This window comes from Rhinatrema bivittatum, chromosome 2 (genome assembly GCF_901001135.1).
Source record: "Rhinatrema bivittatum chromosome 2, aRhiBiv1.1, whole genome shotgun sequence".
Taxonomy (NCBI): Eukaryota; Metazoa; Chordata; class Amphibia; order Gymnophiona; family Rhinatrematidae; genus Rhinatrema; species Rhinatrema bivittatum.
In genome coordinates, this window is record NC_042616.1 from 35,002,488 (window position 1) to 35,020,380 (window position 17,893).

The 17,893-nt window shown below is 45.1% G+C and overlaps 1 protein-coding gene across 1 annotated transcript in view; it reads left to right on the forward strand.

Moving 5' to 3' along the window:
- The window catches only part of LOC115083794 (zinc finger protein 501-like), a 33,691-nt gene extending 25,848 nt beyond the window's left edge, over positions 1 to 7,843 (forward strand). The window contains exon 3 of the mRNA XM_029587814.1: positions 4,597 to 7,843. Coding sequence (XP_029443674.1) covers positions 4,597 to 5,873 — 1,277 coding nt within the window. The 3' untranslated portion in view covers positions 5,874 to 7,843. The remainder of the gene's footprint in view (positions 1 to 4,596) is intronic.
- The last annotated feature ends 10,050 nt before the right edge of the window (positions 7,844 to 17,893 follow it).

The following is a 17,893-nucleotide window of genomic DNA, read 5'->3' on the forward strand; positions in this document are numbered from 1 at the left end:
CAGCCGACGCTCAATTTTGCTGGCATCCGGTTTTCAAGCCGTGGGCCTATTTCAATTTTTTTTTTCCAATTTTTTTTAACTTTTGGGACCTCCGACTTAATATCACCATGATATTAAGTCAGAGGGTGCATAGAAAAGCAGTTTTTACTGCTTTTCTGTGCACTTTCCTGGTGCCCGGAGAAATTAGTCCCTACCTTTGGGTCGGCGCTAATTTCTGAAAGTAAAATGTGCGGCTTGGCTGCACATTTTACTTTCTGTATCCCGTGCACATACCTAATAGCCCCCGCAACATGCTTTTGCATGTTGCGGGGGCTATTAGGTTCGGGGGGGTTGGACGCGCATTTTCGATGCGTTCAATCGCGGGTTAACAGTGCCAGCAGCCTGCTTCCCTCTGGATAAAGCGGAGTGAATCCTTTCAGAAAAGGCCCCCTTCTCCAAAATATGCTCAGTTCCTAAATATGCTCAGTTCCTAAAATCCTAAAATCCTCTTCCCTGCACCATCATCTCATTCACGCATTGAAACTCTGGAGCTCTGCCTGCCTCTGGGGTCCTGCACGTGGAACAGGAAGCATTTCAGAGAATGCCACCCTGGAGGCTCCAGATTTCAGCTTTCTACCTAAAATCCTAAATTTGGCTTCCAGAACCTCCCTCCTCCACTTTCCTATGTCATTGATACCCACATGTACCAAGACAGATGGCTCCTCCCCAGCACTGTCTAAAACCCCTATCTATGTGATGTGTGAGGTCCGCCACCTTTGCACCAGGCAGGCAAATTACCGATCAATCCTCACATCCACCAGCCACCCAGCTATCAACCTTCCTAATAATCGAATTGCCAATTACAATGGTTGTTCTAACCCTTCCCTCCTAGAGACCTACCTCGCTGCGAGAGGATGCTACATCACCTTGAGGACAGGTCCTAGCTACAGGATTGTTTCCTCCTCATCAAAGTGATGCTCTCCTTCAGGGTGACCTTTCTCCTCCAAGGCAGCACAGGGGCTACCAGATTGGAGGTGGGACTTCTCCACTACATCCCTGAAGATAAGAATATAAGAACATAAGAAATTGCCATGCTGGGTCAGACCAAGGGTCCATCAAGCCCAGCATCCTGTTTCCAACAGTGGCCAATCCAGGCCACAAGAACCTGGCAATTACCCAAACACTAAGAAGATCCCATGCTACTGATGCAATTAATAGCAGTGGCTATTCCCTAAGTATAATTGATTAATAGCCATTAATGGACTTCTCCTCCAAGAACTTTTCCAAACCTTTTTTGAACCCAGCTACACTAACCTCACTAACCACATCCTCTGGCAACAAATTCCAGAGCTTTATTGTGCGTTCAGTGAAAAAGAATTTTCTCCGATTAGTCTTAAATGTGCTACTTGCTAACTTCATGGAATGCCCCCTAGTCCTTCTATTATCCGAAAGTGTAAATAATCGAGTCACCTCTACTCGTTCAAGACCTCTCATGATCTTAAAGACCTCTATCATATCCCCCCTCAGCCATCTCTTCTCCAAGCTGAACAGTCCTAACCTCTTCAGCCTTTCCTCATAGGGGAGCTGTTCCATCCCCTTTATCATTTTGGTTGCCCTTTTCTGTACCTTCTCCATCACAACTATATCTTATTTGAGATGCGGCGACCAGAATTGTACACGGTATTCGAGGTGTGGTTTCACCATGGAGGGATACAGAGGCATTATGACATTTTCTGTTTTATTAACCATTCCCTTCCTAATAATTCCTAACATTCTGTTTGCTTTTTGGACTGCTGCAGCACACTGAGCCAACGATTTCAATGTATTATATCCACTATGATGCTTAGATCTTTTTCCTGGGTGGTAGCTCCTAATATGGAACCTAACATCGTCTAACTACAGCAAGGGTTATTTTTCTCCTCTCTGTCTCCCTTAGCGCCTGCAGGTCTGCCACTCCAGCCTCCAGAGATCACTCGTTCTCTGAGAGCTAGGAGCTCCTTGCACCTCGTTCCCAAACACAAACCTCTCGCCAGCTGGGAGATAATCATACACGTGGCACTCAGTGCAAAAGACTGGGAAGCCTCCCTCCCACTGCTGGACTACTTCCTGCATCTTAATTTTGTTTTGTTATCAGGTTCAACAGCAGGGGAGCAAGACTGATACTTCACTTTCAATGCAAAGCCAGCATCGCTCTCTGCTTCAACGGCAGGGGAGAATGAAGAAAGGTGGATCTATATTCAGGCAACAGCCAACAAGGACTGAATTACATAGTCTGGATAAACAGATAACCACCGCAATAAGCAAGCTACACCCATGCTTAATACTCCTAACTAATTACGCTATTTCACTTAGAGGCAGTTCCAACACTGCTCTCTACATTAGTGGTGGGGGTGGAAGGGAAATAGAACCAAATAGGTTACTAAGGGCCAAGAGAAACAAATAAGTATGAGAGAGAAAAAAAAAAGTGCGAAGCTTGCTGAGCAGACTGGATGGGCCGTTTGGCCGCCTTCTGCAGTCATTTCTATGTTTCTATAGATTAAAATTTCTAAGGGAGCAGGAATGTAAACGTAACCTAAAGTACTTTTACTGTATACATTTATTTTATATTTGTCTGGCCATAACCCCTCAAACACTACACTTAATCTACCTATATCTTCCTAGTTACCCATCTTATTGCTGTTGCATCCGCCGGTCTCTGATGGCTTCGACCTCTGTGCCTCGCCTTTCTTCCTTCTCTCTCCTCAAGCCTTGGGAAGATGGCTGCCGCCGCGTCTTCATGCCGCTCTCCCCGGCATCCCCGGATCGGCGACGGCGTTCGCCATGTTTTTCCTGAGGGCCTCTAGGGTGCGCGCATGCACGCCATCCACGTCTATATCCACGTCATGGCGGGAACCTCGGGGGGCGTCCCCTCCAAGTGACATCACGACATCCGGGTATTTAGCCTGCCCTTCGTTTGCTAACAAACTGAGTTAGCAAGGATTGGAATAGCTCCGGTCTAAGCTGCTCTGCCACTTCCCAGCTACCGCAGGAGGCTCTCTCCGCCCTTCGGGGTAATTCTACTTTAACTTGGGTACCCACTCCTCGGGGGCCCTTCTGCTTTCTTTCAGGTGCCTATCCTGGGATACCAGGTACTCGCTCCTCGAGGGCCTGCTCTCCCTAACCTGGTGCCTGCCACTCTACAACTTCTGCCTGCCAGGACTCCAACGATACAGCTTCTGCTTCAGTGAGTACTAACCTATCAGTCTATCTCACCTACAGCTTCCGCGCTCTACATCCGGGACCTGTTCCTCTTCCACCACGCTGTCTCCAGCAACTCTAGAGTGAGACGGGTCCTCTCGGCTGAGGATCCCTGGACTACCACTGCTGGAGCTATCTTCCACTGCTGTCCGCTTCCTGGGCAGTGTCACCGTGCTGTACAATAAAACTACTTCTCTGTGCCTGTGTGTATAAGAGTCTAGCCTGGTATTTCAGTTCCTCACGGGGCTCCTCCCCGTGGGAGTGGCCATCGTCGCAGTACCCAAGAATCCACTCCAACACCTCACAACCATAACAATTGCCTCTTGTTTTGAATTAAATTCCAGAAGAGGACCAGAAGCATGCACCATCAAACCTCCTTATGTAGTCTGTCCATTTAACTTGCAATACCTTATTTGGTTTTATTTGCTTTTATATTTTTTTTTATTTTACATTTAATAGGAGTAATTTGCTACAGATTTTATAGAGAAGGAAAGGGGCCTTTGGAAGCTGGGGCTGTGGAGATTGAAGCCTGGATCGCTCGCTACGGCCTCTGGAGGTCCTCTCCCAGGAGCTGCTGGGAACAGTATGCAGATGAGACTTCGGTCTTCTTCCGCTGCCTAAATCCCACCCTCCACCCTGCTCTGTAGCCCTTTTTTTTTTCTTCCAGTTAGGCCTGTTCTGAGGCTCAAACACTAGGCGGTTAAGCAGCTACAGCTAAATGTTAATGAGCCAGGATGAGTCTGAGTCCGCATCTGCTGTGCTCTATACATCTAGGAGGGAATCGGGGCCACTGCAGGGCCTGAGAGCGGAGCAGGCACTGACGCGGCCTCACATCAACTCTTTAACATTCAGCTGCAGCTGCTCCCTCTCTGAGATCAGAACTGGCCCCAACTGTGAAAAAAAAAAAAAAAGTCCATGGGGGTAGAGGAGGCCGTAATTTTAGTAGAGTTGCTGACTGGCTGGGAGGGAGGGAGCGAGGGTTCTCCCCCCCCCCCCCCTCGTGGACAATACTGTTGGCTGGTTGGGGGAGAAGGAGAGGGACTTTAAGAGCAACTGTTTCCCAAAACAAGGTATGACATTGACTAGTTACCTCCTTAAAATAACACAGACCAGCTGCCAGGCTGACTCATGACATTAAAGAGTGGGTGGGGGAGGATGTATTTCTACCACCAGTCCTACCACCGGCCCACAGAATTTAAGGAAAGTAGCTAGCCGGCCCCTGGCATTCAAAAGATTGAGAAACACTGGTCTAGTTCATCCATGAATGCTGCTTTATACCCCTGTTCCCTCTGAGATGTTAATGCTGGGTAAACCCTGACTGCTGTCACTGTGAGTCTCCCTCACATCAAGTAATGTCTGTCCTTTGTTTTTTTTATCCAGAGATTGAGTCCAAGAGACAACACGAGGAGATGCATCCTGAGGAACCCACTAAAGAGCTGGAAGTGACTGAAACTGTAGGGGACACTTGTCTATGTTGTGACTGGAGGAATAACATCTGGACTCAATGTAAACCAAAGGAGAGGCCAAGAAACTCTGCAGGAGATTCTGCTGAGAATGTGACTCCCTGTGTGAAAAGTACTAGTGATAACCCTCACACTATGGAGCAACAGAAAAAAATGAAAATAGGAGACGAGTATGTGTGTAATGAATGTGGGGACTGCTATATGGATGAGGGATCTCTAAAATCTCACCAGAGACTGCATGGAGGAGAGAGACCACATACAAGTACAGACTGTGGTAAGATCTTCTATCAGGAACAGCAGTTCACAGCGCACCAGAAATTCCACACTAACCAAGATAAATCATTCCTTCAGAAAAAATACCTGGAAAAACACCAGAGAATGCACTTGGAGGAAAGACCATTTCAGTGTACTGAATGTGGGAAAGTCTTGAGGCTCAAGGAATCTCTAACAAAACACATGAGTTTTCACAGTGCAGAGAGAGAATTTCCTTGCACCGAATGTGGGAAAGTCTTCAGGTGGAAACAATCTCTTATGCATCACCTGAATGTTCATACTGGAGTGCGACCCTTTCCTTGCTCTGAATGTGGCAAAAGTTTCCGGGTGAAGAGGAATCTCACACTGCACCTGAGTATTCACACTGGAGAGAGACCCTTTGTTTGCACTAAATGTGGAGGAAGCTTCAGGCTGAAACAGTATCTTACACAACACCTGAGAATGCATACAGGGGCAAGACCCTTTTCATGCAGTGAATGTGGAAAAAGATTTGCAAATGAAGAAATATTAAAAGCTCACCAAGAGATTCATCTTAGAGAGAAACTATTTCCATGTAGCGAATGTAATAAAAGCTTCCTTTATCCATCAAAATTGAAATATCACCTAAAAAGTCACACAGGTGAAAGATCATTTACATGTACTGAATGCCATAAAAGCTTTGTGTCGAAATCAGAACTGGAAAAGCATGAAATGATGCACACAGGAGAGAAGCCATTCACATGTTCTAAGTGTGATAAAAGTTTCAGTAGGAAACTGGAATTGAATATGCATCACAGGATCCACAGTGGTGAGAAACCAGTCACAAGCATGGAGTATGATAAAGATTTTGGGCAGAAATGTCAATTGAAAATGCACCAAAGGTTTCGCACAGGCGAGCAACCTACCACATGGACTGTACTGCATAGGGTGCCATTGGCCTGATTAAGAATTTTGAAGCAGCCCTCGATAAGTTGGTTATATATATATTACACCCTATGAGCTCCAGAAGGAGGCACTTCTTTTTGGCACAATGCAAGCATTAAAAGCTGAATTTTCAAAGATTGTACATGTAAAACTTAGCACTTGCATGCATAAAATAGCATCCACACAAGTCCATGCTATTTTAAAAATCGCAACTTACACGCATAAATCAGGGTTCACAAGCAAATTTGCTTGTTTATAAAAAAAAAAAAAAAGGGGTGGGCTGGGGCCATTCCAAGGAGGGGGCCAACATTTATGTGAGTAAGTTGCTATTTTACAAATCTCCAAAGTGATGTGCATAAATCTTTTGCGTATGTGAAAAACAGGACTGGATAGGGATCTGGGTAAAATGAGAGGACTTCGGGCTGAAGAGCCAGGACAGTCTTCATGGGCTGCAGACGTATTGGGTGAACTGGTAAGCTGATTTGGTAAAACTGGTGTTTTTCATTGCTGCACGCATGGCATAAAATCCCCGGACTTAACGCAGGTAAAAGTCGACTTAGGGGGCAGTAAAAGCATCGGATGAATGCAAAGAAAAAGTCTACTTGTGAAACCTTTTAAAAGGTGAGGTACAGATATCACTTTGCACACTTAGCTGGGCCAAATTCCTATTTATCTGGCTAAGTAGTGCATTTGTTGTTACTTAGATGAACAAATGTGAGCTTATTTATTTATTTTATTTAAATTCTTTTACTATACTGATACTCAAGACGAGGTCTTATCGTACCGGTTTACAATAGAACAGGGGGAAACCAATTAACAACTATATAGAAGGTAAAGTTACATTAAACAGGGAGCGAAAACATGGGAGCTGGAAGACAGGAAAGATTTTAAACGATAACAACTGGAGAGTGATAAAATGGTCAATGAAAAACAATAGAGTAGCGAGACATAAACAGATTAATTGAGCTCGGCAGTAGAATTATCTTAGGCGATTATTAACATAATATATCTTGTGGAAGGAGGAAACATGGAGAGGTAAGCGTAGCCAGATAATTAGCGGCACTTGTCCAGTTCTAGTCTCATTTATCTGGCTCAATAGCAGCAGGCGCTGTTTAGCTGGATACGTCTGAAAAGCACTACTTCTCCGTCGGAGTAGCTCTTTTCAGAATTATTGCACGGAGTACCGCTGCTTGGCTGGATAAATCCAGCATTTATCCGGATCTGTCCAAACTCGCCCAGCTTGTGCTTTTTTACAGGGTTGAGAATTTGTGCCCGCATACGTCCTCTTATTGTATAACCCACACCTATAGTTTCCATGCCAGTTATAAAATGCAGTGGCAGCTTTGTGTGAGCCCATCTACACACGTAAATGGGCACATGCAAACAGTTTTGAAAGTTATCCTCTTAAGAGCATTAGCAGTAAGTTTAAGGAACGGAGATCATTTCAGACATAGCTGGCTTAGGAATGAGATTCAGTTATGGAAAGTTCAAACGCACTCCTTACTAATGTATCCAAATTGACCCTGCCATGATTACATTTTTGGGACCATCAGAAACAAGCTTGCTGCCATTTTGAATGCAAAGACCTAATGTTTCAATCATCAGGTCGGTCATGATAAAGTCTCATGGCTGAAATCCAACATTTTTAGAATTTTTTTTTATACACAAATAAATTTAACTTGAACACTAAGGAAACCTCCCAGTACTGGCCATGTTTCTGAATTTCTGCTGCTGGGGGAGTAATTGTCCGTAGCATTAATCGCAGGCGGCCATCTTGTCTTATCTTGTCAACGAATTTGCTGTAACTGATACGAAAGCCTCGAGTTAGGTATTTAAAAGTCAACAGACCAACCATAGCAAAACATGTCATATACAAACATAAGAATATGCCATACTGGGTCAGACCAAGGGTCCATCAAGCCCAGCATCCTGTTTCCAACAGTGGCCAATCCAGGCCATAAGAACCTGGCAAGTACCCCAAAATTAAGTCTATTCCATGTTACTATTGCTAATGGCAGTGGCTATTTACTAAGTGAACTTAATAGCAGGTAATGGACGTCTCCTCCAAGAACTTATCCAATCCTTTTTTAAACACAGCTACACTAACTGCACCAACCACATCCTCTGGCAACAAATTCCAGAGTTTAATTGTGCATTGAGTAAAAAAAGAACTTTCTCCGATTAGTTTTAAATGTGCCCCATGCTAACTTCAAGGAGTGCCCCCTAGTCTTTCTACTATCCGAAAGAGTAAATAACCGATTCACATCTACCCGTTCTAGACCTCTCATGATTTTAAACACCTCTATCATATCCCCCCTCAGCCGTCTCTTCTCCAAGCTGAAAAGTCCTAACCTCTTTAGTCTTTCCTCATAGGTCTGGAGCTGTTCCATTCCCCTTATCATTTTGGTAGCCCTTCTCTGTACCTTCTCCATCGCAATTATATCTTTTTTGAGATGCGGCGACCAGAAGGCCATTCTAGAGCTTCATTCAAGCCTGCGTGATGGCCGAAGCCTAGTAGAAAAATCCTAAATTGTTCCCTATAGTTGAGCAGTGCAACCAAATTGTCACCTTGAGCAGTTGGATAAATCAATTCAATGACTCTCCCTTTGCAAATATGCAAAAACATGTTCCAAAGTCAGTGCAATGGCTGACAAGAGGCAGTGGTAATGGTGTTCAGTTAATCTGATCTTGACTGCTTGCTTGGGATGCTCCACATGCACTAATTGACAGGGGGAAATATGGATTGACAGGTTCTCTACTTCTTTCTCCGATATTTGATATTAGTAACCGGATGAGACCATTCAGTCCCTTTAAGCATTTGAGCACAAAAAGAGCAAGTGCCACAAGTAGAATGTCCTCATTATAAAGGACTGACCCCATTATCTTCCAAGGGAAGAGCAGAGTGAATGCCAAGGTCTCTTATGTTTTTCCCCCCATCTATGCGTGATGCAGGATTGCTGAGAAGAAAACACAGAATGCACTGGGGGGAAGAACATAAGAGACCTCGTCATTCACTCTGCTCTCCCCTTGGAGGATAATGGGGTCAGTCCTCTATAATGAGGACATTCTACTTGCCGCACTTGCTCTTTTTGTGCTCAAATGCTTAAAGGGACTGAATGGTCACATCCGGTTACCAATATCAAATATCGGAGAAAGAAGTAGAGAACCTGTCAATCCATATTATTTCCCCCTGTCAATTAGTGCATGTGGGGCATATCAAGCAGCCAGTCAAGATCAGATTAAGCCATGCCCGAGTTTTAAAAATAATAGATGCAGTGTCAGTTTGGAGACATTAGTAAAGAGTGTCTTTCAGTCTTCCATTATTAGTTTTGCATTCTTTTGGACTTTTTGTGGGTTGAGATTTCATTTATGTCAAGGTAAAAGCAAAGCAAACTCATTTGGAGACATTGCCCCCTCCCCAGAGAAACTGTTCACAACTCAAAATGCACTGGTTTGAATTGGCTTTTATTTTTTTTAAACTATTTTACTTTAGCAGTGAGAGTAGAAGATATTTGGTTTATTATTTTGTTTAGTTTTGTTGTTTTATGTTTGCCTTAGCAGTCGTCGTCCCCCCGCTACTCCCTTTATATCATCTAAAAACTTATTTCCTTGTGATTCCCAGTGATTACCGACTCTCTACCCCTACGTATCTCTACGTAGTTAAAGAGATCCTTGTATAGTTTAAACCTCTGTACCCCCTCCCCGCCCTACTCACCTTGCCCCTCCACTACCCCCCTTTGCTAACCCTTTTGACCCCGTTTCCCTTCTATGCCGCCCATCAATTCCTCCCAACCCCCATCTTATTTCATATTTAAGTGAATACTTTTAAGTAAATGTCCCCCAATACCTCCTTAGCTCTACAATTTGATAGTGACTGTGTGTACCTATCATCAACTGTATATAGTTGCATCTATTCATGTTCTCTCACTCCTATCAGTCCAACCTTTGCCCTTCCCCTTAGCCCCCCCCCTCCCACTCTTCCGTTTTCCTCCCTTCCCACTCCCCTCCCCTGTATTATTTCTCTATTGTTCTATTGTTTTATCTATTTATCATTTTTACTGTTTTATTGTTATATTGTAACTTTCCTCCTTTGAGTTTTTTGTAAACCGGCATGATGTGTTTCACGAATGTCGGTAAATAAAAGTTAATAAATAAATAAATTTATTTTATTATTGGTTTTATTATGTATGTTGTCATTTGTTGTGGCAATTTTGCATATTGTAACTTGTAATCGTTATGTATGTTTTATTGTGAGCTGCTCAGACTTTTAGATGATGTGGCATATACATTGCATTAAATAAATAAATGGGCAGAATGTGATGAAAATGTGGAACTGAACATGCACCAAAGGATCCATGCAGGAATACCTAAAGAGGAAGAGAAACAACAAAAAGGAAGAGATACAGTTACGTGAACCAGCAAAGCCAAAAAGGGGATAATGTGCTGCTATTGTTATACCACAAATCCTATCTTTAAATAAGGGGCTTTACAGAGAAAGCACACCAGATGGACAGGCTCTTTGGCAAAATGCAAATATGCAGAAGGATATTAGCAGTGAATTTGAGGGACTACAGTCAGACCCGGCATCACTCTGGCTTACAAGTGCAGTTCATGACTCCCAAGTGCCTTTTCTGTACCACATCTAGAAAGAGAGGGCTAATAGTCAAGTACCAAAAGGTGCCATCGGAGGCCTAGGAAATGTGGTGAAAGATACAAAAATAGTTCCACTCGTATTGGGTGCCACTGATCACAAGGCGCCCGTTGAGATGTTGCCTGGTCATATAACACCTTATGAATGCCAGCAGGAGTCTCTTTGGCACAATGTATTAATGTGAGCACGGCAGTAAATTTGAGTTCTTGCCCAACGTACGAGTGAGGTTCACTGCTGTCATGGAATGCACAGAACAAACCGCATTGGAGACGTTGCCCCATGAGAGAAACTATTTCTGTTCACCGTGGGGTGGAGAAGCTTCCAAAGAGAGAAAAATCTTAATGAGACACCGGACAAAGCACACAGGAGTTCTGGGGGGGGGTGTAGAATTATCAGTCTCTCTCTCTCCAGATTCGCCGAGCGCCTTCACAGACTGACCATGTTGTATTACATCTAGAGCAAATCGCAGTTTGAAAAGAAGTCAAAAGAATTATTCATAGCGGCTGCACCCTCACCCAGGATACAAAGGCGCCTCAGTGCAAAGACTAATGAGGGCGGCAGGGACAGTGCAGGAGCTGCAGCGGAAGAGAACACCCCTGCTGCGGTTATAGGCCCCGGCGAGCCCCTTCGTGGAGCCAGTGCACTTTTAAAGCCATAGGCCGGATGTGTGAGGAAGGGGGCCAGCCACCTTGTACCCTAAATGAGCTGCAATTTGGGCCTCAACACTGTGGCTGATTTTGAGATTAAGAGGGCAATTTTCAAAGCCGGTTCAGTCAGTTAAAAGCGTTTTTCCCTGTGTTGAACCCCCTGTATGCAGGAAGGAGCCATGGGTGAGACATTCCCAGGGTGGGGTTAGGTTGGGGCACAGGTCACTATGTGACACTATGTGTAGTTTTGGTGGGAAAGAGAATCCTCAGGGAAATAAAAAAAAACAAAAAAAACAACGCACAAAACACTGCGGGTTCTTTTACTCTTGTCAATTTCTAAAGCACGCCCCTTTATTGCAGAGCGGGAGTGAGCCCGTGGCCATAGGGCGCCACTGCCGTAACACTGGGCCGCTCCATGGGCACAGAAATTGTCAGAGTGAGGAGAAGGAGACAGGAACATCTGTCCCAACGCCAACTCTGCTGGATCCTGTGGGGCCAAACAGAAAATGCTCTGCCATGGGACCCCCCTCCCTCCCTAGCCAGCTAATGTGGGGGCTGTAGAAGCTGCAGCCACCAGCTGAGCCAAAACACGTGAGCAAGCTGCCCCAGCACACCCCCAAGGAAGACTGACTGGGGCTGGCGCCTTCCCCTCCCTCTCAGGCCCTTCAGGATTCGAAGCACGGGGGAGCTCCCTAGAAATCTAAGGTGCACCTCGTGATTCAAACTGCTTCTCTGAGCGTAAACCACGGGGGGAGGAAGAGAGAGGCATCCAGCTTGGGCTGGGCCGGAGGGAGTGAGGGAGGGGAGAGGAATACCCAGGACAGTAGGGAGCCGAGTGGGGTCAGGTTTGGGAGAAGGGAAGGCCACACCTGGGACATTTGAGGACAGTGTGGGGACCGGGGGTTAGGAGGGGGAGGAGAAATACCTGGGGATCTGGTGTGGGAGGGGAACAGTTTGACTGTGAGGTTGGGAGGGGATGAACATGGAGTGGAAGACTGGGACTGGACGTGGAGAGCATGGATTGCGGGTGGGAGGGTTTTTGGGGAGAGAGGTGAGAGTAGTGAGGAAGGACTGGGAGATTAGGAGTAGAAGGCGCAGTAAATGGGGGATGGGGACTGCGGGATTTAGCGGGGAGAGCAGCACTTGGGCCACTGAGGAGGAGAGGGGGATTTGTGGGGACTGAAAGATTGGGGGTGGATGTCTAGGGAAAGCAGAAATTGGGAGGTCAGTGGTGGCTTTAGGGGGCTTGGGTAAACGGGGACTGGAGGGAGTCAGACTGGGAATTGGGAACCTGAGCGAGGATGTGTGGGACGGAGAGCAAGTAGTGTGAGCAGTGAATATGATCTGCAGCTAGGGCATGCAGGTGGTGGGGTGGACATGGAGGTTTAAAAGTGAGGAATGGGCAACAGAGACGATCTGAAGGTCCCGGAGGACTGGATAGGGGAGGAGAGAGATGGTAAATGGGGGGATAAGGAGAGAAGGAATGGGAAGCTGGATAGGGGATAAGAGACAAGAAAGGGACTAGAGCTGGGGAGATGGGAACGGAGAAGGAGTTTGAGCAGGTGAGGGGATGAAAGGCAGAAGAAAGCTGATGAGGGCTGGGGCAGGGGTTAGTACAGAGGATAGAAATGGGGGACTAGAGTAGGAGTGAAAGATGGGGAGAAACATGAAGCTGGGAAAGGTGTGAAGTGGAACGGGAGGGCTAGAGAAGGGGATACTACTTGCGTTTAACCAATACATCCATATGTAACATTGTGTAACTACATCAAGGGTTATTTTTCCCTATATGTAACACCTTGCACTTGTTCACATTAAATTTCATCTGCCATTTGGATGCCCAATCTTCCAGTCTCGCAAGGTCCTCCTGTAATGTATCACAGTCCGCTTGTGATTTAACTACTCTGAATAATTTTGTATCATCCGCAAATTTGATAACCTCACTCGTCATATTCCTTTCCAGATCATTGATATATATATTGAAAAGCACCGGTCCAAGTACAGATCCCTGAGGCACTCCACTGTTTACCCTTTTCCACTGAGAAAATTGACCATTTAATCCTACTCTCTGTTTCCTGTCTTTTAACCAGTTTGTAATCCACGAAAGGACATCGCCACCTATCCCATGACTTTTTACTTTTCCTAGAAGCCTCTCATGAGGAACTTTGTCAAACGCCTTCTGAAAATCCAAATACACTACATCTACCGGTTCACCTTTATCCACATGTTTATTAACTCCTTCAAAAAAGTGAAGCAGATTTATATATATATATATATATATATATATATATACATAGAAATGACGGCAGAAAAAGACCAAACGGCCCATCCAGTCTGCCCAGCAAGCTCCCACACTTATTTTCCCATACTTATCTGTTTCACTGACCACCAAGTTCAGGGCCCTTGCTGGTAACTGTTTGATTCAAGTTTCCTGCCATCCCCTGTCATTGATGCAGAGAGTAATGTTGGAGTTGCATCAAAGGTGAATCGTAAGCTTAATGGTTAAGGGGTAGATTTTCAAACGAGCGCGAACAGCCTACTTTTGTTTGCGCTCCAGGCGCAAACAAAAGTACGCTGGATTTTAGTAGATACGCGCATAGTCGCGCGTATCGGCTAAAATCCTGGATCGGCGCGCGCAAGGCTATCGATTTCGTATAGCCTGCGCGCGCCGAGCCGCGCAGCCTACCCCCGTTCCCTCCTAGGCCGCTCCGAAATCGGAGCGGCCTAGAAGGGAACTTTCCTTTGCCCTCCCCTCACCTTCCCCTCCCTTCCCCTACCTAACCCACCCGCCCGGCCCTGTCTAAACCCCGATCCTACCTTTGTCGGGGGATTTACGCCCCCCAGAGGGAGGCGTAAATCCCCGCGCGCGAGCGGGACCCCTGCGCGCCGGGCCGCGACCTGGGGGCGGGTACGGAGGGCGAGGCCACGCCCCCGGACCGCCCCGGGGCGTAGCCACGCCCCCGTACCCGCCCCCAAAACGCTGCCGGCACGCCCCCGAAACGCCGCGCAATCCGGCCCCGCCCCCCGACACGCCTCCCGACACGCCCACTCCGAAAACCCCGGGACTTACGCGAGTCCCGGGGTTGTGCGCGCGCCGGTGAGCCTATGTAAAATAGGCTCACCGGCGCGCAGGGCCCTGCTCGCGTAATCCGCCCGGTTTTGGGCGGATTTAGGCGAGCAGGGCTCTGAAAATCTACCCCTAAGGGTATTAACCGCCGCATCAAGCAAGTTACCCCCATGCTTGTTTACCCAGACTTCCATTGGGTAAATCCATGCTGACTGTATTCTATTAAACCATGTCTTTCTATATGCTCTGTGATTTTGATCTTTAGAATAGTTTCCACTATTTTTCCCAGCACTGAAGTCATGCTAACTGGTCTATAGTTACCCGGATCGCCCCTGGAGCCCTTTTGAAATATTGGGGTTACATTAGCCACCCTCCAGTCTTCAGGTATAATGGATGATTTTAATGACAGATTACAATTTTAACTAATAGATCAGAAATTTAATTTTTTTAGTTCCTTCAGTATCCTAGGATGCATACATCTGGTCCAGGTGATTTGCTACTTTAGTTTGTCAATCTTGCTTACTACATCTTCCAGGTGCACAGTGATTTGGTTCAATTCATCTGACTCATCACCCTTGAAAACCATCTCCAGAACCGGTATCTCCCCAAAACACTCATTAGTAAACACAGAAACAAAGAATTCACTTAGGGAAGAGAAGGCCATTGCAGAAAAACTAACAGCTCCTTTAACCCCTCGGTCATCTAACTGTCCAACTGACACCCTTGAAGGCTTCCTGCTTCGGATATATTTTTTAAAGTTTTTATTATAAGTTTTTGCCTCTGCAGCCAACTTAATTTTAAATTCTCTCTTAGCCTGCCTTATCAGTGTTTTACACTTAGCTTGACAATGCTTATGCTTTTTCCTATTTTCTTCAGATGGATCCTTCTTCCAATTTTTTAAGGATTTTTTTGGGCTAAAATAGCCTCTTTCACCTCACCTTTTAACCATGCCGATAACTGTTTTACCTTTCTTCCACCTTTCTTAATGCATGGAATACATCTGGATTGCGCTTCTAACATGGTATTTTTAAACAATGTCCATGCCTGTTGTACACTTTTAACCTTGGCAGCTGCACCTTTCAGTTTTTTCTAACTATTTTCCTCATTTTATCAAAGTTTCCCTTTTGAAAATTTGGTGTTAGAGCTGTAGATTTATTTATTGTCCCTCTTCCAGTGTTTAGTTCAAATTTGATCACTATTACCAAGAGACCCCACCATCGTTACCTCTCTCACCAAATCCTGCATTCCACTAAGAATTCAATCTAAAATAGCTCCCTCTCTAATTGGTTCTTGAACCAATTGCTCCATGAAGCAGTTGTTTATTACATCCAGGAATGTTATGTCACTAGCATGTCCTGATGTTACATGTACCCAGCCAATATTGGGGTAATTGAAATCTCCCATTATTATTGCACTGCCAAATTGGTTAGCTTCCCTGATTTCTCTTAGCATTTCATCATCTGACCATTTTGGCCAGGTGGATGGTAGTATACTCCTATCACTGTACTCTTAACCAACATACATGCGATTTCTACCCATATAGATTCTACTGAGCATTTAGTCTCTTGTATGATCTTTATCCTGTTGGACTCTATACCCTCCTGGACATAAAGTGCCACACCCCCACCAAGTTGATCCTACCTATTATTGCAATATAATTTGTACCCTGATATAGCACTGTCCCGTTTGTTATCCTCCTTCCACCAGGTCTCTGAGATGCCAATTATGTCAATCTTATCATTCACTGCTATACACTCACTCTCCCATCTTACTTCTTAGACTTCTGGCATTGGCATACAGTTACAAATCCATCTTATGCTGGAGCCATATCAGTTTTATCTAATTTAATGACTCTCCTGCATTCACTAGGGTTTTTAATAAACTAGAAAAAGTCTTCTCTGATTCCTTCTCAGAAACTACAATTTACAGGAGCAATGCTAGACACAACCTTATAAAAAGCTTTTCTTCTGAGGAACATAATCTTGTCACTTACAGTCTACAGTTTGTTTGTAATACAAAGGAAGCAAGTCTCCGCCAGGCATTACATGAATATGTTAGGACATATGGCAGCCGCAATCCATACAGTTCCATTTGTACAATTACACATGAGGATAACACAATGGACACTTTGTTCGCAATGGATCCAGAACAGACAGTCTCTCTCAACATTGATCCAGGTCACAAATTTTCTCAAACAGGACCTCCAGTGGTGGCTGAAGGACTTGAATCTTACAATAGGCAGCTCTTTCAGATCTCCCTTACCAACACAGAGATGAACAACAGATGCATCACTGACAGGGTGGGGTGCTCATCTCAACGATTTATGCACTCAAAGGACTTAGTCATACCAAGACTCTTGGCTTCACGTAAACTTGTTGGAGTTAAAGGCAATTCACAAAGCCTTAAAGGTATTTTCCCGCTCCTTGAAGACCTATGCGTTGCAAGTGAACACGGACAATCAAGTTAAATGTTTTATGTGAACAAGCAAGGAGGAACCAAATCCCTTCCGCTGTGTGCAGAGGCGTGCAAGCTGTGGAAATCAGGGTTACAGAAACAGATCACAATTACAGCTGTGGACGTACCAGAGGAACAGAATCAGCTTGTGGAGAAGCCAAGCCGTCAAATTGCTCATCATGAATGGGAATTGAACAGCAAAGTACTAGGCTATCTGTTCACAGTTTGGGGCAAACCAAAAATAGACCTATTTGCATCACCAATAAACAACAAGTTAGAACATTATTGTTCAAGGATAAATTCGACCACTGCTCTATCATCAGATGAATTTCCTATATACTTTTCCATCAATACCTCTGTTGCTGAAAACACTACTGAAGATACAGAATGACAGGGCCAACGTAATCCTCATAGCAGCAGCATGGCCTCGACAAGTTTGGAAGTCCATCCCTAGGGCATCAGCGAGGAATATGGTATCAAATTCTACCGCTAATCCCAAATCTCATCTCCCAAAATCAGGGCACACTCTTGCACCCAAATCTTAAGTCTCTCAATCTCACAGCATGGCGGGTTCTTTCGAGGACTTGGAGAACTACCCCAATGAAATAAAATCCATGATACATGCTGCAAGAAAACCATCAACCTGGAAAGCGTATGAATTTAAATGGAAACGCTTCAGTGCCTGGTGCTATGGCAAACACTTAGTTCTGAAGGAAGCTGAAGTGGTACAGATTCTGGGCCACTTACTTGAGTCGTCTAAGTCTGGATTAAGAACCATCTGAGTGCCAGAGCAGCCTTCCATGGGGGGGTTACATGGATAAGTCAATAGCTCTTCACCCTCATGTAACCAGATTCATGAAGGGACTATTTAAATTGAAACCCATTCCACAGTGGGCCTTATCTCTAGTTCTAAAATGTCTCAATAGACCGCCATCAAGACTCTAACCTACCATTTCTCACCTGGAAAGCTCTATTTCTCATCACAATAACATCTGCAAGAAGAATTAGTGAGCTGCAGGCGTTAGTGACTTATCACCCCTATATTCAGTTTTTGCCAGGCAGAGTAATCCTTAGAACTAATCCAAAATCTCAGCCCAAAGTAGTCTTGCAGTTTCGCATTAACCAAGTGATCCACCTTCCTGTGTTTTTCCCAAAACAGCACAAATCCAAACAGGAACAGGACTGGCATTCCTTAGTCTGTGGGAGGGTACTACTTTTTTAC